Here is a 27,819-nt window from a genome sequence, read left to right as displayed (position 1 = left end):
GGGCGGGCGCGCGGTCAGTGGCAGCGCTCGGACCCTGTGGGAGGGTCAGTGGGGGCTGTGCGGCCGGGGCTCCACGCTGATGAAGCCCCGCTATGACCGCTTTGGCTGCGGCACGCTGACCATGAGTGGCACTGCGGCCCCAGTGGCCGAAGAGCCGGACGATGCCACCACCTTTTGCACGCTGTTGCCCAGGCTCCCGCCCTGGAAATTCTCCGCATCTTCCCCGGGGTTCCTGAGCGGCCGGAGTTCGGCCCCGAGCCCCGGGCGGCCGGCCCCCGGGCTGGTCAGTGCCCTGGGGTCCTGCGAGTCCCTGTGCCCCGCTCCCTGCTCCCTGCAGCCGCCGTCGAGGGGCCGCAGGGCCGGAGACAGCAGCGCCCGGCTGCAAGGAGGCAGCCTGACCGGGGAGCAAAGCAACCGCAGGGGAAGCTTCATCAACAAACCCCCGCAAGGCTGGCTTCACCCAGAGACACAAATCCTGCACTCCGGAGTCTTGTACCTGGTCCGAGTGAGTAACTTTAATCAGTCAGCACCAGACAAGTGCCAGCGCCAGGGAGTGGCCGCGAGTGCCAAACCCGGCTGGGGAGCGACAGTGAGAGTAAATACCGGAGTAAGAGTACGGGCACCTGGAGTAACACAAAGTACAGTAACAGAGCAGAGTAATAGAGAGTGGAGTAAAGGCGAGCAGAGTGATAGAGAGCTGAGTAACAGTGAGTGGAATGACAGGGAGTGGAATAACAGAGGGTGGAGTAACATAGAGCAGAATAACGGGGAGCGGTGTAATAGAGAGAGGAGTAATAGGACAGAGTAACAGGCAGCAAAATAACAAAGGGAGAAGTAATGGAGAGTGGAGTAACAGAGAGCGGAGTAACAGGAGGTTGAATAACAGGAGGTGGAATAACAGGAGGTGGATTAACAGAGCAGAGTAAGAGGAGGTGGAGTAACAGGAGGTGGAGTAACAAGAGAGCGGAGTAATAGAGAGCAGAGTAAGAGGAGGTGGAGTAACAGGAGGTGGAGTAACAGAGAGCGGAGTAACAGAGAGCGGAGTAACAGAGAGCAGAGTAACAGGAATGGAGTAACAGAGACCAGAGTAACAGGAGGTGGAATAACAGGGCGGAGTAAGAGTAGGTAGAGTAACAGGAGATGGAGTAACAGAGAGCAGAATAACAAGAGGTGGAGTAACAGGAGGTGGAGTAACAGAGAGCAGAGTAACAGGTGGAGTAACAGAGTGGAGTAACAAGAGGTGGAGTAACAGAGAGCAGAAAAACAAGTGGAGTAACAGAGAGCAGAGTAACAGGAGGTGGAGTGACAGAGATTGGAGTACCTGGGAGTGGCAGTGAGGGTATTGTTAAACAGAGGGAGTGACAGAAAGCAGGAGTGCCAGGGTGACTGTGAACAGTGGGGAGTGACAGAGTTGAACCATCAAAGAGTGAGCAGCAGTGAGTGGTGGTAAGTGTGGGAAGCTACAGAAGGTGTAAGGATTGGAAAGGAAGAGTCAGTGTATCACAGAGCAATGCTAGGCATGAGGTCCACAGTCAGAGAGAAAGGTGTGGAGGGGTTAAGGTTAGTTTATTGCCATGTGTACCGAGGTACAGTGAAAAGCTTTTGTTGCGTGCTATCCTGTCAGCAGAAAGACTGTACATGATTACAATCGAGTCATTTTCAGTGAGGAAGAGGTGTAGTTCTCACGACAGACAGTCTCTCTGGAAAAACATGCCGTGGGATTCTGTATTAACCCCTGACTGAGTTGCAAGCCGCTGTGTACAGTACAGTCTTGCTTGCAGAGTGAAGCAGCATCATGCTTTGATCCTGACTGCTGCAGACCCAGAGAAGCACTGGGCACATTTCAAAATGAGTCAGCACATTATCCCATTTCTTCCTCAGTGTTATGTGGCCTGCTTGGCCTAGCCTGGCCTCTCTGTGTAATGCAGAAGCCCTGATGAAGTACATAAGTCAAACTGTAATTTAAGCCGCAACAACACTCCTTCAGCCAGCAGCATCTCTGCAGCCCTACAGTCTGTGACAAGAGACATTCATGTTCATAAGCCCATAGTTCATAAGTCAAAGCAGCAGAACTAGGCCATTCGGCCCATCAAGTCTACTCTGCCATTCAATCATGGCTGATCTATCCCTTTTCTATCAACTCCATTCTTCTGCCTTCTCCCCATAACCCTCGATGCCTTTACTAATCAAAACTCTGTCAATCTCCGCCTTAAAAAATACACATTGCCTTGGCCTTCATGGCCGTCTGTGGCAATGAATTCTATAAATTCACCACCCTCTGGCTAAAGAACCTCCTTATCTCCTTTCTAAAGGCGTGTTCTTTTATGCACTGGAAGACCAGTTCCAAACACAGTATGTGGTCCTTGTGATCAACTCCCTTCCTAAGATTCCATTGTGCGTGCGTGTGTGTTTGTGTTGATGTGTGTAGTCTGAGTGTAGAGAGTGTCTGAGAGTGGGTGAGCCAAGGGATCTATATTGCTTATTGACAGATGGCTTCGTAATTGATATAGATCAATCACTTCCAGTTTCAGGAAAAAAATATTTCCTTTGTTTGGTGGTTCATTTTTTCACATGCGTTTCTGTCCTGTAAACATACCAACTTTAGCTGGCATCTCAAAGTCTCCTTCCACATGATGTATATTAGGGTAGCGCAGTGGTAGAGTTGCTGCCTTACAACGCACGAGACCCGGGTTCGATCTTGACTACAGGTGCTGTCCGTACAGAGTTTGTACATTCTCCTTGTGACTGCATGGGTTTTCTCCGGGTTCCTCCCACACTCCAAAGACGTAGATGTTTGTAGGTTAATTGGTTTCGGTAAAATTGTAAATTGTCCCAAGTTTGTAGCATAGTGCTCGTGTACAGGGATCACTGGCCTGTGCGGACCCGGTGGGCCAAAGGGCCTGTTTCAGCACTGTATCACTAAAGTCTTTATAGATAGTCTATTACACACCTGAAACTCAACCTGTGGCGGAGATCCAGGAGCAGGTTGTTGTGATCTACCTGAAAGCACAGAGGAAACAAATTGAATGAACATGGGTGGCACAGTGGTAGTTGCTGCCTCACTATGCCGGAGACCCGGGTTCAATCCTGACTATGGCTGCTGTCTGTATGGAGTTTGTGCGTCCCTCCTGTGACCGAGTGGGTTTTGTCTGGGTGCTCCTGTTTCCTCCCACATCCCAAAGATGTGCAGGTTTGTGGGTTAATTAACTTTGCAAATTGTCCCTAGTGTGTAGGATAGAACTACTGTATGGCTGTTCGGCGTGGACTAAGGGGGCCAAACTGCTTGTTTCCACGCTGACTCTCTGAAACGAAAACGAAAATAAATAATTTTCAAAAGGAAATGTACAAATCCTTGAATACAATAGAAAAAGGTATCATAGTGGAGGGAGGGTAGTTATTTCAAAGGGCTAGTACAGGCATAATGGGCTGAATTGGCCCTTGGTGCTGTACCACTTCAATTCTATGGTTAACAGTGTTTACGCTTTTGTCTTGTTGCAGTATATGGGCTGCATCGAAGTGTTAAAATCAATGAGATCCCTTGACCTCAGCACCAGAACACAGGTGACAAGGTAAGATTGTGTCCTTCATTGATCAGTACCTCCCCTGCAAGCCTTGCACAGAATGGCCATACATGGGACAGAACCACCTCATGGTCCTCCATCTGTTACTTGTCAGCAGAAAGTTAGAAACAAAATCGTAATCATCTAAATCTCAACTGTGTTTAGTTTTGTTTCTCAAGGGGACACGTTCTTATTTATTTACATTTCAAATGCAGACAAGGTTCTCCAATTGTTCTGTGCAGAGATGATCACAATATTATGTGTCTCATCTGTGAAGGGCTTGCTTTTCGCTCTTTCTCACCCTCCCCCTTCTTTCTCTGTTTCTACCCCTCCCCCTCCCTCTCCCTCCCACTCCCCTTCTCTGTCACTCCTCTTCTCTCTTGTTCCCCACCAGGCACTTCCCACCTCCACTCTCTCCACACCCCCGCTCTCTCCCCACCCCCACTCTCTCCCCACCCCCAATCTCCCCTTCCCCTCTCTTCTCACTGGCACTCTCCCCTTCCCTTCTCTCTCCCCCTCCCTTCTCTCTCCCCCTCCCTTCTCTCTCCCCCTCCCTTCTCTCTCCCCCTCCCTTCTCTCTCCCCCTCCCTTCTCTCTCCCCCTCCCTTCTCTCTCCCCCTCCCTTCTCTCTCCCCCTCCCTTCTCTCTCCCCCTCCCTTCTCTCTCCCCCTCCCTTCTCTCTCCCCCTCCCTTCTCTCTCCCCCTCCCTTCTCTCTCCCCCTCCCTTCTCTCTCCCCCTCCCTTCTCTCTCCCCCTCCCTTCTCTCTCCCCCTCCCTTCTCTCTCCCCCTCCCTTCTCCCTCCCCCTCCCTTCTCCCTCCCCCTCCCTTCTCCCTCCCCCTCCCTTCTCCCTCCCCCTCCCTTCTCCCTCCCCCTCCCTTCTCCCTCCCCCTCCCTTCTCTCTCCCCTCCCTTCTCTCTCCCCTCCCTTCTCTCTCCCCTCCCTTCTCTCTCCCCTCCCTTCTCTCTCCCCTCCCTTCTCTCTCCCCCTCCCTTCTCTCTCCCCCTCCCTTCTCTCTCCCCTCCCTTCTCTCTCCCCCTCCCTTCTCTCTCCCCCTCCCTTCTCTCTCCCCCTCCCTTCTCTCTCCCCCTCCCTTCTCTCTCCCCCTCCCTTCTCTCTCCCCCTCCCTTCTCTCTCCCCCTCCCTTCTCTCTCCCCCTCCCTTCTCTCTCCCCCTCCCTTCTCTCTCCCCCTCCCTTCTCTCTCCCCCTCCCTTCTCTCTCCCCCTTCGCCTCCACTCTCTCCCCTTCGCCTCCACTCTCTCCCCCTTCGCCTCCACTCTCTCCCCCTTCGCCTCCACTCTCTCCCCCTTCGCCTCCACTCTCTCCCCCTTCGCCTCCACTCTCTCCCCCTTCCCGTCCACTCTCTCTCCCCCACCCCACTCTCTCTATGCTCTTTCCCTTCCCACTCCCTCCCTCCCTCCACTGTGTTGACCATAGAGAGTAGATGTAAAGTGGTTGACAGCCACGTCTTTGCAGATTGATCAGCTCCTTGTGCACAGTAATAAGCACAATGAATGAGAGTGGGGTTAGAAATAACAGCACCGATCGATGGAGGCAAGTGAGAGCTGAGTGCGGCTCTAATATATTATTGATGATTCTCCACAACCAATCAGTCTCGTTCTTGTATAACTGAGAATATCCCAAACTGAAAACAAAACACAGGCAAACTCACAAAGGAAAATAAAAAATTGCTGTGCTTCTTGTCGCTGGAATCCTGAGCAGAATGATTTATCGGGAGACTACTGAGGGAGTGTTTGTAGATATAGAAGCAGAATTAGGCCATTTAGCCCATTGAGTCTTTGCCATTCAATCGTGGTTGATCTACTTTTCCCTCTCAACCCCATTCTCCTGCCTTCGCCCCATAACCTTTGACACTCATGCCAATCAAGAACTTATCAATCTCCTCTTTAAAAATGCCCAATGGCTTTGCCTCCACAGCCACCCATGAAGATGAATTTCACAGATTCACCGCCCTCTTACTAAAGAAATTCCTCCTCATCATTCTAATGATGCATTCTTTTATTCTGAGGCTGTGCCTTCTAGTCCTTGACTCCATCACTGCTACTTTTCCTATCCTTTCTTCTTCAGTGTGAAGATTCTCTGAAGTACAGATGCTCTTATCCGTTGAGAGTGTTCTTGTGCTAATGTACCTACTGCTGACTCGAGTGAGACGGGTTAATTTTGCATATTGTAGGCAGGTGATTTGCCCCCCTTCTTTCCCCGTGCAGAAAGCTGCTACTAATTGGGTGAAGAAGCGTTTTTTCAGTGATCTCATGAAAACAGTCCACAAAGAATGACTTGGAACTCCCCAGGGGCAGTTGAGGAGATACACTTTTATTACAATTCTGGGAACTGTGACTTGTCAAAAACAAAGGAAGTTAAATTATAATTAAGATCTTCCCATCAGTGGAAGTGTTCTCATTACTCTACCAGGTTCCAATAGTGATGACTTATTGAGCTCTGGTTTTGCTTGTCTGGAAAGAATGTGCTATTGATTTGGTTCACAAAATGCTGGAGTAACTCAGCAGGTCAGGCAGCATCTCAGGAGAGAAGGAATGGGTGACGTTTCGGGTCGAGACACTTCTTCAGACTAATGTCAGGGGGGGCGGGACAAAGGAAGGATATAGGTGGAGACAGGAAGATAGAGGGAGAACTGGGAAGGGGAGGGGAATAGAAGGACAGAGGAACTATCTAAAGTTGGAGAAGTCAATGTTTATATCGCTGGGCTGCAAGCTGCCTAAGTGAAATATGAGGTGCTGTTCCTCCAATTTCCGGTGGGCCTCACTATGGCACTGGAGGAGGCCCATGACAGAAAGGTCAGACTGGGAGTGGGAGGGGGAGTTGAAATGCTCAGCCACCAGGAGATCAGGTTGGTTAAGGCGGACTGAGCGAAGGTGTATTGATTTGGGATCATGCAAGGTTGCTATGACATGGTTTGAGATCTTGACTGCTTGCAACAAGATAATACTTTGAAATGTCTCGAGGCTTTGAAAGGAAGCACACGGCATCAGAGACCTGAGTTCGATCCTGATCCTGGTGCTGTCTGTGTAAAGTTTTCATGCTCCCCCTGTTGCCGCGTGGGTTTCCTCCGGCTGCTCTGGTTTCCTCCCCCCTCCCAAAGACGTGTGGGCCAGTAGCTTAATTGGCCCCTGTAAATTGCCCCTAGTGTATTGTAAATGGATGAGAAGGTGGGACAACATAGAATTAGTGTGACGGATGGTTGACGTGCACTCGGTGGGCCGAAGGGCCTGTTTCCACGCTGTATCTTTCAATGATTCGAACGTTTTTGGGACGTTTAGAACGAGCGTTCGGCCATTATAAAGAAAAATGGGTTGGGCAGCTTCTCTTATTCAAATGCAATTCTCTAACCCAATACATTTCCTTTTTAGGGAAGCCATTAATCGTCTGCATGAAGCTGTGCCAGGCATAAAGGGGATTTGGAAAAAGAAGGTACAAAACATACAACATTTCAAAACCACATAACATTTTATATCTATTTTCGGTGGTAGAAACAAGGAACTACACAAAAGGACAGAAGGTCCTGGAGTAACTCATCAGGTCAAGCGGCATCTCTGGAAAACATGGATAGGTGACGTTTTGAGTCAGGACCCTTCTTCAGACAAGTAACTCAGTGGGTCAAGCAGCATTTATGGACACCATGGATAGGTGATGTTTTGTTTTGGGTCGGGACCATTCTGCAGACTGAGTCTGACTGTGTCTGCAGAAGGGTCTCTGCGACTTTGGAGCTTCCCGATATCAGCCTCTACCCGAGACTGCGAGCTCCTCGGTGTTGAAATCCGCAGGCCGCGGTTGGAGCGTCGATCCCAGGCAAGGGATCGCAGGCTCCGATGGTAAGTCCACAGCCCCACAGTGGGGCTCAAAGTCAGTCTCGAGCAAGGCCACCAGCTCCATAATGTTAGGCCGCAGAGCGACCAGAGATACGATCCGGAAAACAATTGCTTCTCCAATATTGATCATTTTGATTGCTAAGCTTCAGTGGATGGACGAGGCACTTAGAGGCTGGGGTACGTTGAGGGGGAAGGGTGATGTTGTATAACCAACTACCTTCAAATGGTGACGTAAGATTGGGCTACCTGTTGCAGTTGGTTGATGACCAGTTGATGCTGCTAATAATTTCCCAATGGCTGGGAACTGTGCGATTTACGTTTGTGTCCTTTCAGCCTCCGAATCAGTCGCTCTATTCAGTCCTTGGGAGGAGCAACCTGAGGTTCGCTGGGATGAGTGTCACCCTCAACATCTCTATCGAAGGGTTAAACATGGCACTGCCCACTACAAGGCAGGTATGGAGAGGCTGGGGGGGAGGGGCACGTGGTGGGAGGGAGGGAAGGGAATCGCCACGGGTTGAGTGGCAATGGAGAGTAAGGAGAGGTTCAGGTGGATGCAGAGTGACAGACCCATAAGCAACGTTACAGTGAAAAGTATTTTTGTTTCATGCTATCCAATCAGCGAAAAGACTGTACATGATTACAGGTTGTCTCTTAGTGAGACATTTGGAGTCTCTTTGAGTCATTTCGCAAAGAAACAGACTAGTTAGCCCAGCATGTCCAATCCTATCATCAAGTTGGATTGGCCTATACATCGGTGAGACCAACTAGAATTGGTGGCCATTTCGCCGAACACTTGCTTTCGGTCCGCCAAGGCCTACTGGATCTCCCGTTTGCGAACCATTTTAACTCCCCTTCTCCTTCTCATACCGACCTTTCTGTCCTGGGCCTCCTCTATTGCCAGAATAAGGCCACACGCAAACTGGAGGAACAGATAGAGTAGCCCCACCTTTCCCCGTTTCTTCCCCCCCCCCTCCACCCCTTTCCCCTCTCATCCCCCCACCTCCCCCATTAGTCATGCACCGTGGCACTTTATCCATAGCCTTATACACATTGTGCACCATGGCACTTCAAGCACAGAATCAGGTCAGGTGCACACAAAAGATTGTTGCATTGAGCAGCGGTTTACAGGATTAAAGGCAATATACAGACATAGATGGAGGATTGGTTAAAGGTTGGAAACCATGGGTCACAGAAAGGGTTCTCAAGTTGTCTACCTTGAAAACATCACGTGCATTTCATTTTACAGATAATCGCAAACCATAACATGCAGTCCATCTCCTTTGCCTCAGGTGGAGATATGGTGAGTACCCTTTAGACTTGACTCTGCATCTACCTCACCTGCTCATTGCTCTAGGGCTTTAAGGGGAATGGCCCTTTATAATAGACAATAGGTGCAGGAGTAGGCCATTCGGCCCTTCGATCCCTTCGTCTGTTAATGGCTGGACCTCAGAGATGGGGTGTGGCGTAACTCTGCCTTTGGACAGAATACTGGACACCAGGGATCTCTACAGAAAGGGTGAGTGTTTCCTATGGTTCAGCGAGCATGGCGATTGCCATATCTTGCTCCCCCGTCACCTCTTCTCTTGCCTCTAGTTCCTATTGACGGAATAAATAAGTGAGGGTAGATTAGTTGATCATGGACTAGATAGATGTTGCAGCCTCGAGTGCCTTGGTCTGCTTTCCACCCCCACAGTTCTGACACCTTCAGTAGCTGCCCTGGAGGATGAATATCCCAGGAGATCCTTGAATCTGGGATCACTGGCAAAGGGGCTGCACTGATGTGAATTTACAATTGTCCAAGTCAAAGAACAATCTACCCCCAGATATTTGTCCGGAATTACACAAACTGCTGGGCACAAAATTGTTCTGAAGGCACGGTGGCGCAGCTGGTAGAGTTGCTGCATCACAGTGCCAGAGATCCGGGTTCGATCCTCACCTTGGGTGCTGTCTGTGTGGAGTTTGCATGTTCTCCCCGTGACCACATGGTGCTGTAATTACCTCCTATATCGCAAATACATGCGGGATTGCCGGTTAAATGCCCTCAGTAAATTGCCTCTAATGTGTTGGGAGTAGATGAGAGAGTGGGATAACATCATCATCGGCGGTCACTCAAGTATGACTGTCCTCTCTTGGAGGACGCCTGTGCGTGATGTTGTTTAACGTGGGGAGACTGGTGCACAGACAGCCACCACATGGTCCTTGACAGATCTGGGTCAGGATCCAGTGGCGTGGAATCCAAGCCGACCGGGGACCCTTTTCTGCTGCAGCCTTCATCTGCCTTCCCAGTCGTTGTGATGCTCCACTAAAGTCAACCATCATCCTCTGCCTGTTCCACCCGTTGAGGTGTGAACAGGTGATTAATGGTTGGCGTGGACTCGATAGGCCAAAAAAACTGTTTCCATGCTGTATCTCTAATCTAAACTAAACTTTTAATGTGTTTTTTTTAATCAGTTTATGGGCTGTGAATGTCACTATCCATTGCTCATAGCTTTGAATGAGGGAGTGGTTTAAAATTCAATCATATTAGTGAATCTAGTAGTCATGTATCAGCCGGTCAGGGTAAGGATGACAGATTTTCTTCCCTGACAAGGATTAATAAACTAAATGGATTTAAATAGCAGTGCATTAGTTTTGTGCCTACGGCTACTAAAATTGGGTTTATTCCAAATTCCAGAATTATTTAATTACTTGCATTTAGCATACTCGAGTGCAATGGTGCAATTCAAAAACCTGTATCTAGGTATTGGGTAAGAAAATAACTGCAGATGCTGGTCAGTCTGAAGAAGGGTCTCGACCCGAAACGTCACCCATTCCTTCTCTCCCGAGATGCTGCCTGACCTGCTGAGTTACTCCAGCATTTTGTGAATAAATAGGTATTGGGTAAAGCAGATCCTGTTTGTTAGACAAGTCACTTAACCCCAAATCCACTACATCCATTAACCTGCCATTTTAAACAGGGCAAGGACTTCCACAAACTAGACCCACTGAGTCGGCTGCTCTCGCCACGTCTGCTCAGGGCATTCACGGGGACTCGCTCGACGTCAGCTGTCTCTCCCTCATTTTGTCTCTTGTTAGAAACCAGTTGATAACTGGAAACACTGCAGGTGCTGGACCTGGGGCGCCAAACAATCTGCTGGAGGAACTTAGTGGGTCTAGCAGCATCTGAGGGTGGAAAGGAATGGTTGATTTTTCAGGTCGAAGGACCGGGAGTGGGGAGGAAAGGTAGCTAGTGTAAAGAGGAGAGGAGGAGTGGTGAGACAGAAGCGAGAGATAAGTGGTGGACTGAGGTGGGGGTGAAAGAGGTGGGTATATGGCGCCAGGTAAGGAAGGGGAAGGGGAAGGGCGGAGTTGGGAAGCCGAGGCTAATGGATGATGAATGGAGGCAAACAGGAAGAGAAATGTCGAGTGGTGCAACCTTAGAGCACCAGAGACTCTGGTTCGATCCTGACCTCAGGTGCTGCCTGTGCGGAGTTTGCATGTTATCCCTGTGACTGCATGGGCTTTCTCCGGGTGCTCCTGTTGCCTCCCACATCCCAACATTGCGCGGGTTTGAAGGTCAAATGACTTCTGTAAATAGCTCCTAGCGTGTATGATGCGAAAGTGGTATAACAGAGAACTAGTGTACAGGTGAGTGATAGTCAGATTGGATTCAGTGGGCCGAAGGGCCTGATTCCACTCAGCATCTCTGAACGAAACGAAACTAAATTGTAACTGGATATCTTCCCTTGCAGGATACCACAGATTATGTTGCTTATGTAGCAAAGGATCCTGTAAACCAAAGAGGTGAGTGTTTACAACAACATTACCTTCAATCTGTGTACTACATTTAATGTGGCAGATTAACGCAGGGGTATCTTGAGACAAAAAGTTACAATTAGACCACAAAAGGAAATATGAGAACCAGCTTGGCCAGAGTATTAGGTTTCACGAAGTGACTTGTGGGAGGAAAGAGAAATAGAGAGATGAAGAGGCTTTTTGGAGAGAGTAAACCAGAGTTTGGGACTTGATCAGCTGGAAAATACAACCACAGGTTTCCAAAAAAAGATACAAAATGCTGGAGTAACTCAGCGGGTCAGGCAGCATCTCTGGAGAGAAGGCATGGGTGACGTTTCGGGTCGAGACCCTTCTTCTCAACAATTCTTCCTCTCTCACCACAAGTGGTGGAGTCATTAAAATTGGGGATGATCACGAGGTGGGAATTGGACAGACATAAACTTCAGGATTGTTACGGCAGGTGATTAAAAAGACAAAAGAAATAAGACCATAGTGAGTATAAGAAAATAACTGCAGATGCAAATCGATTTATTCACAAAATGCTGGAGTAACTTAGCAGGTCAGGCAGCAGCTCGGGAGAGAAGGAATGGGTGACGTTTCGGGTCGAGACCCTTCTTCAGACAATAGTGAGTACTTGAAGATAGGTTGAGAACTTTAAAATCAAGGTGAAAGCCAGTGGGGCCGTGGACACAGCTGGCGACTGGGAGCTGTTGCAAGTTAGGATGCAGGCAGCAGGATTTTGGGACAGCTAAAGGGATAACATGGGGGCGATTGGCCAGGATAATGTAGGAATAATGAAGTGCGATGGCAATGACGGCCCGTAAGGCTTTCAGCGGCAGATGAACGAGATTTAAATTGAAGATAGACACAAAGTGCTGGAGTAACTCAGCGGGTCAGGCAGCATCTCTGGAGAGAAGGAATGGGTGGCGTTTTGGGTCGAGACCCTTCTTCAGACTTTATATTGGTGGCAACATATTGAGACATGACTGAGGCATGTTAATATTGATTCATTGCCACCTCTTTGGCTTCACTGGACTGTAATTCCAGTCAGAGAAAGTGGAAAAAAACCTGCTATTCTGAATGTTTTGTAGAAAATAATTTATCATAATTGCACGTCCCTGTGACCACGTGGTTTTCTTTCGGGTGCCAATTTCCTTCCAAATCCCAAAGACGTGCAGGTTTGTAGGTTAATCGGCTGCTGTAGATTGCCCCTAGTGTGTTGGGAGCAGATGAAAACATGGGATAACACTGAAGTAATGTGAATGGGTTGGCATGGACACGGTGGGCTTAAATACCAGTTTCCTTGCCGTGCCTCTAAACTAAACCTATTTCTGTGCTGTTTGACTGTGCGACTCTGGTTGCTGAGATTAACAGAGACTCCTGTTCGTGTCCTGCAGCCTGCCATATACTGGAGTGCTGTGAGGGCTTAGCACAGACTGTGATCAGTACGATCGGACAGGCCATTGAACTCCGGTTTAAGCAGTATCTGCACACACCCCCAAAACTGGTGGCGCCACATGACAGGTAAGATTATTCTAACCGAGCAATCTACTCAAGCAATGAAACGAACTGAACCTGGTTGGTAATTCCTCCCTTCTTTCCCCTGGATGCTGGCTTCTACCGGGATACAGATCCGTCCCCCCACCATGGTGCTGGCTGTCAGGAGAGTGTGGGTCCCTCTTGGCCCCAGTACACATCCTTTCACCGTGTCACAGGCCCCATCCCGTGCTGGTAAATCACAGACCCCCTCCTTTCCCATCACAATGCGGGGAAGATCGGAGATCTCTGTCCCATCCCTGTTGACTGAATAAATGAATGAATTAATAAGTTTATTAGCTAAGTATGTACACATACAATGAATGTGCCTTGGTGCTCCGCTCGCAAGGAACAACACGAGCATATAGTAAACAATTAAGAATAAAGCATTAAAACATTAAGAATACAACATTACAGTTTAAACATGTGAGTGAAATAAACCAGAGCAAAAGGAGGCTACAGGCTTTTGGTTGTTGAGTAGAGCTGTTTTTATGTCTGGCTGTGGCGGCTTCGACAGCCCGGAGTCGCCTTCCAGAGGGAAGTGCTTGAAAGAGTTTGTGGCCAGGGTGAGAGGCAGATCACAGACTGTTCCTTCACTGTGTGGGAGAAATCACTGACCTCTGTCCCACCACTTTGTCGGGAATCACTGACCCTTCTCACTGTGTGGAGGATTCCCTGACCCCTAACCCACCACTTTGTAGGTTGTTCCTTCAATATGTGCGGATTGGGGGGGAGTGACTGATTCCTGTCCCATCACACTGCGGGGGAATCACAGACCGGTCCTTCACTGTTTGGGGGGGGACCACATCACCCCTATCCCACCACTCTACCGGGGAATGTGGAGTAAGGAACTGCAGATGCTGGTTTAAACCCAAGATGGACACTTAAAAAGGTGGAGTAACTCCAGCAGGACAGGCAGCATCTCTGAAGAAGGGTCTCGACCCGAAACGTCACCCTTTCCTTCTATCCAGAGATGCTGCCTGTCCCGCTGAGTTACTCCAGCATTTTGTGTCTTATCTTCACTCAACAGGGGAATCACAGATTGCTCCTTGACTGTGTGGGGTGGGGGGGGGTTAACTGACCCCTGTTCCATCACACTGGGGGGAGAATCAGAGACCCTTCCTTCACAGTGTGGGGCATTACCCTGACCCTCTGCCCCAGTACACTGTGGGTAGAATCACAGACCACAGTCCCTTTGCAAACTTCAATGGTTCAGTGGTATTTTATTGTCACGTGTACCGAGGTACAGTGATATTCTTCTTCTTTTGCACACAGTTCAGTAAAAGAATTACTATACACAAGCACAATCTTAATTAAGTTCAAGGGTCCAGGAATGCTACCTGAGACAGTAGACAAGAGCCGCCATGTTTTGCCACCATTTTCCATGTTGGCGCCCACCACGACCACTTACTCAATACCCAACTTGTGCAATAAGCCTGGGATATTTCACTGGATGAGAGTGAGAATAATCGTGGAGATTGTGCGGCACGGTGGTGCAGCAGTAGAGTTGCTGCCTTACAGAGCTTGCAGCGCCGGAGACCCGGGTTCGATCCTGACTGTGGGTGCTGTCTGTGCTTCTCCCCGTGACTGACCGCATGGGTTTTTTCCGAGATCTTCGGTTTCGTCCCACACTCCAAAGACGTACAGGTATGTAGGTTAGTTGGCTTGGGGTGTGTGTGTAAACTGTCGCTCGTGAGTGTAGGATAGTGTTAATGTGCGGGGATCGCTGGTCGGCGCGGACTCGGCGGGCCGAAGGGTCTGCTTCCACACTAAACTAAAATAAACTAAAGATCAATTTTTGCTGTGTACGAGGATACAATGAAAGAGAATGGCAGTAACATTTTGGCTGGACGTTTCTCGTATCTGTCCACCGCAGGATGGCCGGCAGCGGGGTGTCTGCCTGGGGTGAAGAGGACGAGACGTCAGAGCACAATTATTACAATAGCATTCCAGGGAAGCAGCCCCCGCTGGGGGGTGTTGTGGATGTGAGGGGCAAACACTGGCACGTACAGTCCCAGGCACCAGGCTCCTCAGACACCCAGCAGGTCAGTAACTGTCCCAAAATATAATGCTACATAAACCCGAGTCTGAAGAAGGGTTCCTGACCCAAAACGTAACTCATCCATGTTCTCCAGAGATGCTGCCTGACCTGCTGAGTTACTCCAGCACTTTGTATCTTTTTTTGGAAACCAGGAACTCTGGATGCACAGAGTCTCTTGCCCAGAGTCGGCGAATCAAGGACCAGAGGACATAGGTTTAAGGTGAAGGGGAAAAGATTTTATAAGAATCTGAAGGGTAACCTTTTCACACAAAGGGTGGTGGGTGTATGGAACGAGCTGCCAGAGGAGGTAGTTGAGGCTGGGACTATCCCAACGTTTAAGAAACAGTTGGACAGGTACACGGATAGGACAGGTTTGGAAGGATATGGCCAAACACGAGCAGGTGGACCAGGGTAGCTGGGACATGTTGGCTGGTGAGGGCAATTTGGGCCGAAGAGCCTGTTTTCACGCTGTATCACTCTATGGCTCTATCTCCAGTTCTTTGTTTCTTCTACACAGTTGAGTTTAGTTTATTGTCACGTGTACTGAAAAGTTTTTGTTGCGTGCTAACCAGTCAGTGAAAAGATAAAATATGATTATAAATCGAGCCATCGAGTGGACAGATAGAGATTTAAAAGAGTGGAGAGATTATAATGCGTGATTGCAGATCCATTTCTGTGACTAGCACACAAAAATTCGCCTGGGTTAGGCTCCATCCTGGATCAGTGAGCAGTAGTAATTAGCTGTGAGTGACACAATTCCTCTCACCAATTCCAACTCATTTTCAATAAATCAACTATAATTTTTGGGATGTCAAACTTGTGTAGCTGGGACATTATAGGCCGGGGTGGGCAAGTTGGGCCGAAGGACCTGTTTCTACACTGTATCACTCTATGACTCTATAATTACGTAGACACAAGGAACTGCGGATGCTGGAATTTTGGACAAAAAGCACAAAGTGCTGGAGTAAGTCAGTGGGTGAGGCAACATCTCCGGATAACATGGAAAGGTGATGTTTCGTGTCAGGATCCTTCTTCAGACCCTAAAATTAACATGCTTGTGTGTTATAGTCCACCTTAGGTCATCTTTTACATTTTGCTGAATGTCATGCGTTTTTTTAATTATTTGGAGAACGAGCTGAGAAAAGGAAAACATACCTGGCGGATGGAGGTAGTTGAGGCAGGGACTATCACAACGTTTAAGAAACATTTCGGCAGGTACATGGATAGGACAGGTTTAGAGGGATGTGGGCAGGTGGGACATATTGGACATATTTGGGCAAGTTGGGCCGAAGGGCCTGTTTCCACATTGTAAGACTCTCTTATATCATTCCGTAAATTAATTTTCAGTCACTTCAAATTAGGATGCACCCAGAAAAGAGTGCACAAGATGCACAAGAGGCAGGTTAAAATGCCTGTTTTGATGATTAAACCCATTTCCAGCTCCAGTAATCAAACAAGGTGGCTTATTGCCTGTAAATGTATCAAGGAACAGAATTCAATCATTTGAAACAGTGGTCAAAGATTTTATAATGTGCAACAAAACAAAAAAGCAGAATTTGAGAAAAAAGGTCTCAAAACAAGCAGCTTTTATTGGCTGGTCATTGATTGCGCCTGATTGACCCTAATGGACCATTGATCGTGAGACATTAGTTAACATTTGAGCAATTTGAATTGCTCTGAGGAATTCAAATTTAAGTAACTTAATAAAATCCGGACAAAAAAAAAAGCTAGTCTCAGCATCGAGGTATCCATTAAACTACTAATTATCTTAAAAGCACATCAATGTTGCTGATGGTGTTCTGGGAAGAGAATTAGCTATCCTTGAAAATAAAAAAAAACTATTCCTTGATACATTTACAGGCAATAAGCCATCTTGTTTGATGTAAACCTGAAATACAAGTGGGAAATGCTGGAAGCATCCAACAGGTCAGGTGGCATCTGTGGAAAGAGAGAGAGGTAATGTTTCCGGCTGCAAACCTCTCGGTTTAGCTTTATTATTGTCATCTTGCTATTGAGGGCGTGCAGCGTAGGTTTACTAGGTTGATTCCCGGAATGGCGGGACTGTCGTATGTTGAAAGACTGGAGCGACTAGGCTTGTACACACTGGAATTTAGAAGGATGAGAGGGGATTTTATCGAAACATATAAGATTATTAAGGGGTTGGACACGTTAGAGGCAGGAAACATGTTCCCAATGTTGGGGGAGTCCAGAACAAGGGGCCACAGTTTAAGAATAAGGGGTAGGCCATTTAGAACGGAGATGAGGAAAACCTTTTTCAGTCAGAGAGTTGTAAATCGGTGGAATTCTCTGCCTCAGAAGGCAGTGGAGGCCAATTCTCTGAATGCATTCAAGAGCTAGATAGAGCTCTTAAGGATAGTGGAGTCAGGGGGTATGGGGAGAAGGCAGGAACAGGGTACTGATTGTGAATGATCAGCCATGATCACATTGAATGGCAGTGCTGGCTCGAAGGGCCGAATGGCCTACTCATGCACCTATTGTCTATTGTCTACTGTCTATATATACCAAGTGAAAAGTCGTGTTTTGTGTGCTATCCAATCAGATCAAATAATACGTAGAAACCAGGAACTGCAGCTGCTGATTTATACCAAAGACAGACACAAAGTGCTGGAGCAACACAGCGGGTCAGGCTGAGAAAAAGGATGGGTGATGTTTCGGGTTAGAACCCTTCTTCAGACCCTGAGTCTGACCCTTCATCAGATCCTTCTTCAGAGTCTGAAGAAGGGTTCTGACCCGAAGCGCTACCCATCCTTTTTCTCCAAAGATGCTGCCTGTCCTGCTGAGTTACTCCAGCAATTTGCGTCTATCTTCGGTATAAACCAGCAGCTGCAGTTCCTTCCCACACGCCCTGGTAGTTCTTTGCTACCTCCTCGATTCTGTTGATAGGGATGGATTGCATTGCATTTGTTGCATTGCCTGCAAATGAGAGAAATAATTTTCAGCAGTGACTCTGTTCTGGTGGAGTCAGTCTCCCTGTTCCAGGACGTACTCCATGACATCCTATAAAGGCTGAGTGAGCTTGTCCGTTCTGACCTGCCTCACTGCCTTCAGTAACTGCGTAAGCGCATCTTCAGTAAGCATGGGTCTGGAAATACTGCGTGAGTGAGGCAGGAGTCACTGGATGGGCAAAAGACCAAGGTCAATCTAGTTAGTGCACAACTGGCTTCGTAGTGACATGGCCTTGCAGGGCTGTTGACTAATCAGAGCTATCAGTCTTTATTGATTAAACTGCAACGCATCCAGACATGAGGCCAAGCAACTCTGATTGATGGAGAGTGCTATGAACCAGATCTGAAATTCTTCTGTTGAGCTGTATTCATCACTGTGTCGTAATGGTGTGGTCCGGAAAGATTATATTGCAGTAACAGTGTATTCTTGTAACATAATCCTGCACATTCTTGTAATTACTTTAGACTGGGTTGGATTTTGACTTTGACAATTGTTCCGTTTCTACTGAAAAGGACGTTCGGTTCATAATATGCAAGGTAACAGCTCAGCGAAGAGTAGATTGAAAGCCTTGTAGAATTCTTGCCCTTGTTTGACCCTGGCTCAGAATACAAAAAGAGGCAGGTTCTGCAAAATAATATAAAATACTAGTTAGGCCATTGCTCAAATACTTTCTACAGTTTTGGTCAGTAGACTAACCCTAACCCTCCCTTCTCTTCATTGTGCCCCACCTAGATTTGCACTGATTTCTCCTCTTCCCCCTCCCTTTGTCACCTTCCGGACTCGAGGGCCTGAGCTACAGGGAGAGGTTGAGAATGCTAGGACTTTATTCATTGGAGCGCAAGAGGATGAGGTGTACATTATAGAGATGTACAAGATCATGAGAGGAATAGATAGCATATTTATAGATAGTCACTTGCCCAGAGTAGAGGAATCGAGAACCAGAGGACATAGGTTTGTGGGTCAAGAGTGTTTTATTGTCATATGGCCCAGATAGAACGATGAAATTCTTACCTGCAGCAGCACAACAGAATATGTAACTAACAATTTTATTGTTCTATCTGGGATATGGGGGCTGGGGGGAAGATTTAATAGGAACCCAAGGGCAATCTTTTTTACCCAAAGGGTGGTAGGGGTATGGAACGAGCTGCCGAGGAGGTAGTTGAGGCAGGTACTATCACAACATTTAAGAAACGTTGAGACAGGTACATTGGTAGGACAGGTTTAGAGGAATATGGACCAAACGCGGGCAGGTGGGACTAGTGTAGATGGGACATGTTGGTCGGCGTGGGCAAGTTGGGCTGAAGGGCCTGTTTTAATGCTGTGTGACTGTGACTCAATGAGTACTCTCCTCTCATTCCAGGTCAACGGTTCGTTGCAGAGGGCAAACACCAACCTATCGCAGCAGAACATGGACGGTCACAGTGAAGATGCAACATTCTTTGTGGCAGGTTAGATCCGATCTGTTCTCAACATCTTTGGGAGATTCGCGAGGTGGGGCAACTCTTAAGGTGACGGAGCAGACACCTGACTTCTTCTATTGAAAGGAATTCTTTCAACCATCAAATCCATTTCTCCTCCTCAATTAGAGCAAGAAGGCATTGATTTAAGGTGAGAGGTGAAAGATTTGATGACAGAAAATTGTCCTTCAGGTCCTTATCCCTCTAAATCTCTCCTATCCTTGTATCTTCCTAAGTGTCTCTTAAATATTGTTTTAGTACCTGCCTCAACTACCTCCACGGGCAGCTCGTTCCAGATACCCACTGCCCTCTGAGTGCAAAAGGTTGACCCTCAGATGCCTATTCCATCTTTCACCTCTCACCTCAAAGGGAGAGATGTGGCCTAGAGTGTTTTATGCAAGGCTCCAGCATCTGCAGTCCTTAGTGTCTCAGTGATCCTGGTACTGCTGGGGTTGAACCCGACTGGGAGGCTGACAATACAGGTAACTTGGTCCAGTAGAAATGTGAAAAAAAAAAAATGTCTTCAACTTTCACATTGATTTAGATTGGAAAGTCTCGTTCTCTCTGCGGCAGACTCGCGTCCTGCTGCGTCCCCCGCCCGCTCTTCATGATTCCTCTTGCGCACTGCCAACCATCTTGTCATTGTGAACTGTAGGTGTGTCGGCTGACGGCTACCTTCGGCCGTATGGGAAAGTGCCTTGTGAAGAGCACATGTATGTTAACACCCAGGCTCTTGATGCCCAGCAGTGGTTGAATGGGACATCGAGGAACACGGCCGGTAGTCCCGAGAAGGATGTCTTTGATATGAGTAAGTACAGATGCTATCCCGGCTTACGATGCTTCCACTTGCGACAGTTCGACTTTGCGACGTTGCAAACGGCAGCGACCGTGTCGAGCCGCCGCTCGCTTCCCGCCACGCGATCACGTGTACTAAATGTATGTCGACTTGCAATATTTTCGGTTTGCGATGGGTTTCTCGGAACGGAACCCCATCGTAAGCTGAGGAGCACCTGTATGTCTGAAATCGCCGCCTGATACAGGAGCATTCATAACATCAGAACCGGAGCCTGAAGCCATTTTTACCAAATCTGCCAATGACCCTTTGTAGAACCGTTAGGTGTATCCACTTCCTATCTGATCAGTTAATTAATTTATGGTCATTTAGTTTAGTTTAGTTTAGTTTAGAGATACAGCGTGAAATCAGGCGCGTCAGCCCACCGAGTCCGTGCCGACCAGCGATCCCCGTACACCAACACTATCCTACACACACTAGGAACAATTTACAATTATACCAAGCCAATTAACCTACAAACCTGTACATCTTTGGAGTGTGGGAGGAAATCAGAGATCCCGGAGAAAACCCACGCGGGTCACCGAGAGAACGTACAAACTCCGTACATACAAGCACCCACAGACAGGATCGAACCTGGGTCTCTGGTGCTATAAGACAGCAACTCTACTGCTGCGCCACTGTGCCGTCCATCCACTCCCTCCTCCTTCCTGCATCCCAATACTGACTTGAATCAGTTTGGAGCTTCTCAGAATGACTAACCCGGTTATAAGAGCTACTGCCCCGGTACAGTTCTGGGAGAGCATTTCACTGTAGGAGAGGCGGAAACGAGAGAACACCCCACTATTGGAGCAGGCACTCGGATCCCTTGTCCCCGTTATTTGTGTCGGCTCTTTCATCCTTCAACTCTCGCAGATCAATCTGTCACCTTAGCCGAGTGCACATTCCTGTCCACATCTGCTGGCCATGCCTCTCTCTACCTTGGCCTTAACCTCTGGAATTTCCTCCATAAATCCCCAGGTTTCTCTTCACTTAAGGCACTCCTCAACATCCCTCTGAGCAAGCATTGTCCTTGTGTGGCTTGACAGCAGATTTTGCTTGAGACACAACGAACTGCAGATGCTGGAATCTTGAACAAAACACAAAGTGCTGGAGGAACTCAGCCGGTCAGGCAACATAGAGTCAGTCCACAATGTAAACAGATCCATTGTTAAACACTGAGGTTGACAACTTGTGGTACTTTAGATGTGCATTCACTAGCGCCCTATCTATTTGAATCCACATTTCACAATCTTAGTTCCTTTTCCATCAAAAGACATCATTCCATTAGGCACGCTAATTAAAAGCAAAACACAAAGTACTGGAGGAACTCAGCGGTTCAGGCAGCATCTGTGGAGGGAATGGACATCCATAGTAAATTTGTCAAACACAAATTCCCTTAGATACAACCCTGTTGACTCTGCTTGACTGTCTTCAGAATTTCGAATTACTTTACCACCCCTCTGTGAGGCAGGATTCCAGCATTTCCCCAATAACAGATATCAGGCTGGTTGGCCTGTAATTTCCAGCTTTCTATCTCCTTGCTTTCTAAAATAACTGTGTTGCATTTGTAGTTTTCCAATTCTCAGGGACTTCTCCTGAAAGCAGAAAGTTTTGGTAGATCACAACTAATATATTGACTAGAAAACAGACATAAAAAGCTGAAGTAACTCAACGGGTCAGGCAGCATCTCTGGAGAAAAACAATCGGTAAGGTTTCGGGTTGAGACCCTTCTTAGACCCGAAACGTCACTTATTCCTTTTCTCCAGAGATGCTGTCTGACCCGCTGAGTTACATAGAAACATAGAAAAATCGGTGCAGGAGTAGGCCATTCGGCCCTTCGAGCCAGCTCCGCCATACAATATGATCATGGCCGATCATCTAAAATTAGTACCCCGTTCCTGCTTTTTCCCCCATATCCCTTGATCTCTTTAGCCCAAAGAGCTAAATCTAACTCTCTCTTAAAAACATCCAGTGAATTGGCCTCCACTGCTTTAAGCGGCAGAGAATTCCCCTTTTTCTCTCTCCCTCCTTTCTGAAAAAGTGGAGTTTCATTTGGCTACTCTCCAGTTCACAGGAACTGATCCAGAGTCGAGAGTTACTCCGGCTTTTTGTGTCTATTTTTGGTTTAATCCAGCATCTGCTATCCCCCCCCTACACATAATACATTGACTCTCTCTAAAGCCCATTTCCTTTAGACACTAGAACAGAGACCATCAAATCCAGGATACAAAAGGTGTTTCAGTGCAAAAGGCTCCGAGAACTTTGGTTTTCTCCTACACTCCGAAGACGTGCAGGTTTGTCGGTTAATTGACTTGGTGTAAAGGTAAAAATTGTCCCTGGTGTAGGATAATGTTAGTGCGCGGGGATCGCTTGTCGGCGCGGACTCGGTGGGCCGACGGGCCCGTTTCCGCGCTGAACCTCTCAACTAAACGCAGTTGCAACTAGCCTTCTCATTCATGTCACCTCTCCACCAAAGGGCCCTTTGAGGACGCCTTGAAGTTGCACGATGCCAACTCCTGCAGAGGTGGAATCCACGGAGCTGGATGCCAGTGGCCAAATGCTGGCGTGGCCAGGGACACAGAGGAGGAGCTGAGGAGGCAAACCTGGTACCATGGGAAGATCAGTCGCAAAGTGGCCGAGGGACTGCTGGTTCAGGACGGGGACTTCCTGGTGAGGGAAAGCCTGACCAACCCTGGACAATACGTCCTGACTGGGCTGCACAATGGACTGGCCAAGCACCTGCTGCTGGTGGACCCTGAAGGAGTGGTGAGCAACACTACTGTGGGGGAGTGGGCAGTGCCACCTCCAGTTCAGTTCAGTTTAGTTTATCATTACGTGTCCAGTGAGAAGCTTTTGTTGCGTGCTAAGGATAAAGGATTGGACAGGCTAGATGCAGGAAACATATTCCCCATTGTTGGGGAGTCCAGAACCAGGGGTCATCGTTTTAAGAATAAGGGGTAGGCCATTTAGGACTTAGATGAGGAAAAACCTTTTCACCCAGTGAGTTGTGAATCTGTGGAATTCTCTGCCACGGAAGGCAGTGGAGGCCAATTCACTTGATGTTTTCAAGAGAGTTAGATTTAGCTCAAGAAGAGGAGGAGACTGAAGAAGGGTCTCGACCCGAAACATCACCCATTCCTTCTCTCCTGAGATGCTGCCTGACCTGCTGAGTTACTCCAGCATTTTGTGAATAGTTAGATTTAGCTCTTTGGGCTGAAGGAATCAAGAGATATGGGGAAAAAGCAGCAACGGGGTACTGATTTTAGATGATCAGCCATGATCATATTGAATGGCGGTGCTGGATGAGCGAAGGGCCGAATGGCCTACTCCTGCACCTATTTTTCCATGTTTCTAACCAGTCAGCAGGAAGACAATACATGATTGAGCCGTCCACAATGTACAGATACATGATAAGGGAATAACGTTTAGTACAAGGTAAAGTCTGATCGAAGATAGTCCAAGGGTCTCCAATGTGGTAGATAGTAGTTCAGCACTGCTCTCTGGTTGTGGTAGGATGGTCCAGTTGCCCGATAACAGCTGGGAAGAAACTGTCCCTGAATCTGGTGGTGTGTGTTTTCATGCTTCTATACCCTGTTGCCCGACAGGAGAGGGGAGAAGATGGAGTGGCCGTGTTTGTGGGTAGGGGCGGGAATGCATCAGCAAGCCGGAGTGAGCATGTAACATCACTTTGACTGATTTCCTGATAATCCCTTCCACACTCAGCTGCAAAGATCAATAGAACATAACGTGCTGGAGTAACTCACCGGGTGAGGCAGCATCTCTAGAGAACGTGGATAGGTGACGTTTTGGGTCGGGATCCTTCTTCAGACTGATTGTGGAAGGGGAGAGAAAACAGGAAAAGAGATGGTGGGACAAGGCCTGGCAAGTGTTAGCGTTGGAATAACTTAACGGGTCAGGCAGCATCCCTGGAGGTCAGGGATACTCAATGTTTCAGGTTGGGACCCTTCTTCAGACTCCAGCACTTTGTATTCTATGCAAGATTCCAGCATCTGCAGTTCCTTGCGTCTACAAAGAACAAGACCTCATTTAAGTTTCCTTGTCCCACTCCCCCTCTCTCTGCCCCGTGCCTGTCACCCAGCTTCTCCTTCACTTTAATGCTCCGTCATGTCCCTCCAGGTGCGGACCAAGGACCTGCTGTTCGAAAACATCAATCACCTGATCAACTATCACTTTGGGAGTGAAGTTCCCATCGTTGCGGCTGACAGTGAAGTCTATCTGAAACAGGTCATCAGGGGCACGCACTCGGTGCCAATGTGAGTGTGAGTGCCACTAACTGTGTAGTTGTGAGTGTGAGTGTTGGTGCGATGGAGCCACTAACTGTGTAGTCGTGAGTGTTGGTGCCACTAACTGTGCAGTCGTGAGTGTGAGTGTTGGTGCCATTAACTGTGTGGTCGTGAGTGTGATTGTTGGTACCACTAACTGTAGTCGTGAGTGTTGGTGCCACTAACTGTGTAGTCATGAGTGTGAGTGTTGGTGTGTTGGTGCCACTAACTGTGTAGTCGTGAGTGTTGGTACCACTAACTGTAGTCGTGAGTGTTGGTGCCACTAACTGTGTAGTCGTGAGTGTGAGTGTTGGTGTGTTGGTGCCACTAACTGTGTAGTCGTGAGTGTGAGTGTTGGTGTGTTGGTGCCACTAACTGTGTAGTTGTGAGTGTGAGTGTGTTGGTGCCACTGACTGTGTAGTTGTGAGTATGAGTGATGGTGCCACTAACTGTCTAGTTGTGCGTGTGAGTGTTGGAGCTGCTAACTGTGTAGTTGTGACTGTCAGTGTTGGAGTCATTAAGTGTGTAGTTGTGAGTGTTAGATCCACTGTGTCTAGTCGTGAGTGTGTGTTAATGCCACTAACTGTGTAGTCGTGAGTGTGAGTGGTGGTGCCATTAAATGTGCAGTTGTGTGTCAGCGTTAGATCCACTAAATGTCTAGGCCTGAGTGTTGGTGTTAATGCCACTAACTGTGTAGTCGCAAGTGTGAGTGTTGGAGCCATTAAGTGTGTAATCATGAATGTGAGTGATGGTGCCACTAACTGTGTAGCTGTGAGGGTGAGTGTTGGTGCCACTAACTGTAGAAGTGAGTGTGAGTGTTGGTGCCACTAACTGTAGAAGTGAGTGTGAGTGATGGTGCCACTAACTGTGTAGTCGTGAGTGTTAGTAATACGGTGAGAGGAAGGAGTTTTAAGGGAATCTGAATTATGTCATTTTACGGAGTGCTTGATATCTGCTGTCAGAGGAGGTGGTAGAATAGATACGATTGTTATATTTGAGGCATTTAAATGGGAGGGCATTGGAGGACATGGTCCTAATGTAGGCAATGTGATTAGTATAGATGGGTAAAAAGATTGGCGTAGACATGATGATTCAAAGGGGCTGTTTCTGTCAGTATTGCTTTTAATATTGGAGAAGACAGGGATGATTAGGTTAACGTATGATGAGCGTTTGACAGCATTGGGCCTGTACTTGTGAGTTTAGAAGGATGAGGGAAGACCTCATTGAAACTTACCGAATAGTGAAAGGCCTGGGTAGAGTGAACGTGAAAAGGAAGTTTCTACGGGTGGGAGAGTCGAGGACTAGAGAGCACAGCAAGAATAAAAAGGGCGTACCATTAGAAAGATGAGGAGGAATTTCTTTAGTCAGAGGGTGGTGAATCTGTGGATTTCATTGCCACCGAGGGGTGTGGATGGCAAGCCATTGGGAATTTTTTAAGCGGAGATTGACAGATTCATGATTAATATGGGTGTCAGGGGTTGTAGGGAGAAGGCAGGAGAATGGGATTGAGAGAGAAAGATAGATCAGCCATGATTGAATGGCAGAATAGACTCGATGGGCCAAACAGCCTAATTCTGCTCCGATGACTTATGAACATTATACTGTCATAAGGTCATAAGAGATAGGAGTAGAATTAGATCATTCGGCCCATCAAGTCTACACCGCCATTCAATCATGCCTGACATATCTCGCCCACCTAACCCCATTCTCCTGCCTTCTCTCCGTGATCTCTGATACCCGTACTGATCAAGAATCTATCTATCTCTGCCTTTAAAATATCCACTGGCTTTGCCTCCATAGCCTTCTGTGGCAAAGAAAGGTAGTCCAAGTTGCTGGCACACCTGACACAAGATTCTTGGAGTAGACGCCATACTGACAAGAAATTACCAAGCGCACAGAGGAAAGAATTCAACAATGTTGTTGAAGCCTCCTTCAAAAATTCTCCTCCAGCAAAGAATTCCACAGATTCACCACCCTCTGACTAAAGACATTTCTCCTCGTCGCCTTCCTAAACGAACGTCCTGACTCCTACTCCCGTTGCTACTAGGTTTGTTTCTCTTGTTCACAGGTGATGCTGGGTGTGATTTGTGAATGTCGGGACGTTTTGTTCAGGAAGCTCGGCTCTGGACTGGATGACTCTGAAGAGCCCAGTTGGTTGTTGAATAGACTTGCGGGTAGAGATTCCTGCTCCACACAGCCTGCTCCATCACCATCTCCCGCTCTGCTTCCCAGAGCTTCCCCGGACACGTGACTTCCTGCGGACAGACAATCACCAGGCAACGGGAATCGGCCAGACTTGCAGCTGATCGTTACGTCGCTCACAATCAGACGGCAAATGAAGGAGTCAACGTAAATCAGGAAACTGTGCCCGGACTGTGTGTGTGCCGTTGCTTGTGTCGTATATGTTCAACGCACAGTGGGTAACACGGACTGGTTTACTGTGCAATTGTACAGTCTGTGTGGTTTTGTAAATATTGAATTATTACATTTATGCCCCCCCCCTCCGAACACGCACACTCTCACACTGTCTCTCGCGCACTGTCTCTCGCGCACTGTCCCACGCGCAGTCTCTCGCGCACTGTCCCACGCGCACTGTCTCTCGCGCACTGTCCCCCGCGCACTGTCTCCCGCGCACTGTCCCACGCGCACTGTCTCACGCGCACTGTCTCTCGCGCACTGTCCCACTCGCACTGTCCCTCGCGCACTCTCCCTCGCGCACTGTCCCACCCGCACTGTCCCCCGCGCACTGTCCCACGCGCACTGTCTCACGCGCACTGTCTCTCGCGCACTGTCCCACTCGCACTGTCTCTCGCGCACTGTCCCACTCGCACTGTCCCTCGCGCACTCTCCCTCGCGCACTGTCCCACCCGCACTGTCTCTCTCGCACTGTCTCACGCGCACTGTCTCTCTCACATGCACACACTCCCACTGTCCCTCTCACGCGCACTCCCACACTGTCTCTCACACACACACTCACTCACACTCTCACACACACACACCTACTCACACTCACACACACACTCTCGCTCTCTCCCCCTCTCACGCACTTACCGATCAACAGGGCAAAGAAGGGTGCAAGAACTGTAAACGAGGAGATGGCAGGGGGGAAGCAGGGGTCAACTGCGGACCAGAGATGTACATGAAAGACAAAGCGTGGCAGCAGGGAGATGGCATGGGCAACCTGATGGGGAACTGCGTTAGGTGGGACCATCGTCGAGGTGCTGACAATCGGGTTGTGAAGGAATTACACAGATCTCTGTAAACCCCAGGCCACTGTTCTTGCTGGAAGAGGTGAGGGAAATGTACCCTGTGGGGACCTGGAGGGGGGTAGGGGTGGTTGCAGTGGGAATCTGGACCTGTGCTCTGGTGGTTGCCAAAGAGAGCATTGCATACGATACGCTAGAACTTTATTTATCCCAGGTGGGAAATTGATCTGCCAGCAGACATAAAACACAAAAACACAAAATACATGAAACCTGAAATTAACGTGACGAGTGGAAAGAATTGGGAATGTGCAAAGA

At 48.3% G+C, this 27,819-nt stretch overlaps 1 protein-coding gene across 2 annotated transcripts; it reads left to right on the top strand.

The window, feature by feature from the left end:
• On the top strand, nucleotides 1-27,819 carry LOC144607420 (SHC-transforming protein 2-like). 2 transcript variants are annotated; one of them, XM_078424278.1, is made up of 13 exons: nucleotides 1-505; nucleotides 3,499-3,569; nucleotides 6,950-7,010; nucleotides 7,742-7,861; nucleotides 8,655-8,708; nucleotides 11,140-11,191; nucleotides 12,580-12,706; nucleotides 14,595-14,763; nucleotides 19,087-19,174; nucleotides 19,839-19,991; nucleotides 22,492-22,781; nucleotides 24,153-24,289; nucleotides 26,367-27,819. In XM_078424278.1, exons 1-13 carry the CDS (start codon nucleotides 80-82, stop codon nucleotides 26,368-26,370), a joined length of 1,752 nt encoding a protein of 583 aa, XP_078280404.1. In that variant the 5' UTR covers nucleotides 1-79; the 3' UTR covers nucleotides 26,371-27,819. The 2 variants fall into 2 exon arrangements, with proteins under 2 accessions (XP_078280404.1, XP_078280405.1); XM_078424279.1 differs by having other exon boundaries at nucleotides 24,153-24,295.

This window comes from Rhinoraja longicauda, chromosome 28 (genome assembly GCF_053455715.1).
Source record: "Rhinoraja longicauda isolate Sanriku21f chromosome 28, sRhiLon1.1, whole genome shotgun sequence".
Taxonomy (NCBI): Eukaryota; Metazoa; Chordata; class Chondrichthyes; order Rajiformes; family Arhynchobatidae; genus Rhinoraja; species Rhinoraja longicauda.
Note: the sequence above shows the minus strand (reverse complement) of the source record. Positions and strands in the feature narration are given on the sequence as shown.

What these genes read in the sequence shown, in the direction of transcription:
- LOC144607420 (XM_078424278.1), top strand. Translation starts at nt 80, where the DNA reads ATGAAGCCCCGCTATGACCGCTTTGGCTGCGGCACGCTGACCATGAGT. An exon ending in GGATCCTGTAAACCAAAGAG is followed by an intron (nt 11,192 to 12,579) that starts GTGAGTGTTTAC and finishes CGTGTCCTGCAG; the next exon opens with CCTGCCATATACTGGAGTGC. An exon ending in TGCAACATTCTTTGTGGCAG is followed by an intron (nt 19,175 to 19,838) that starts GTTAGATCCGAT and finishes TGTGAACTGTAG; the next exon opens with GTGTGTCGGCTGACGGCTAC.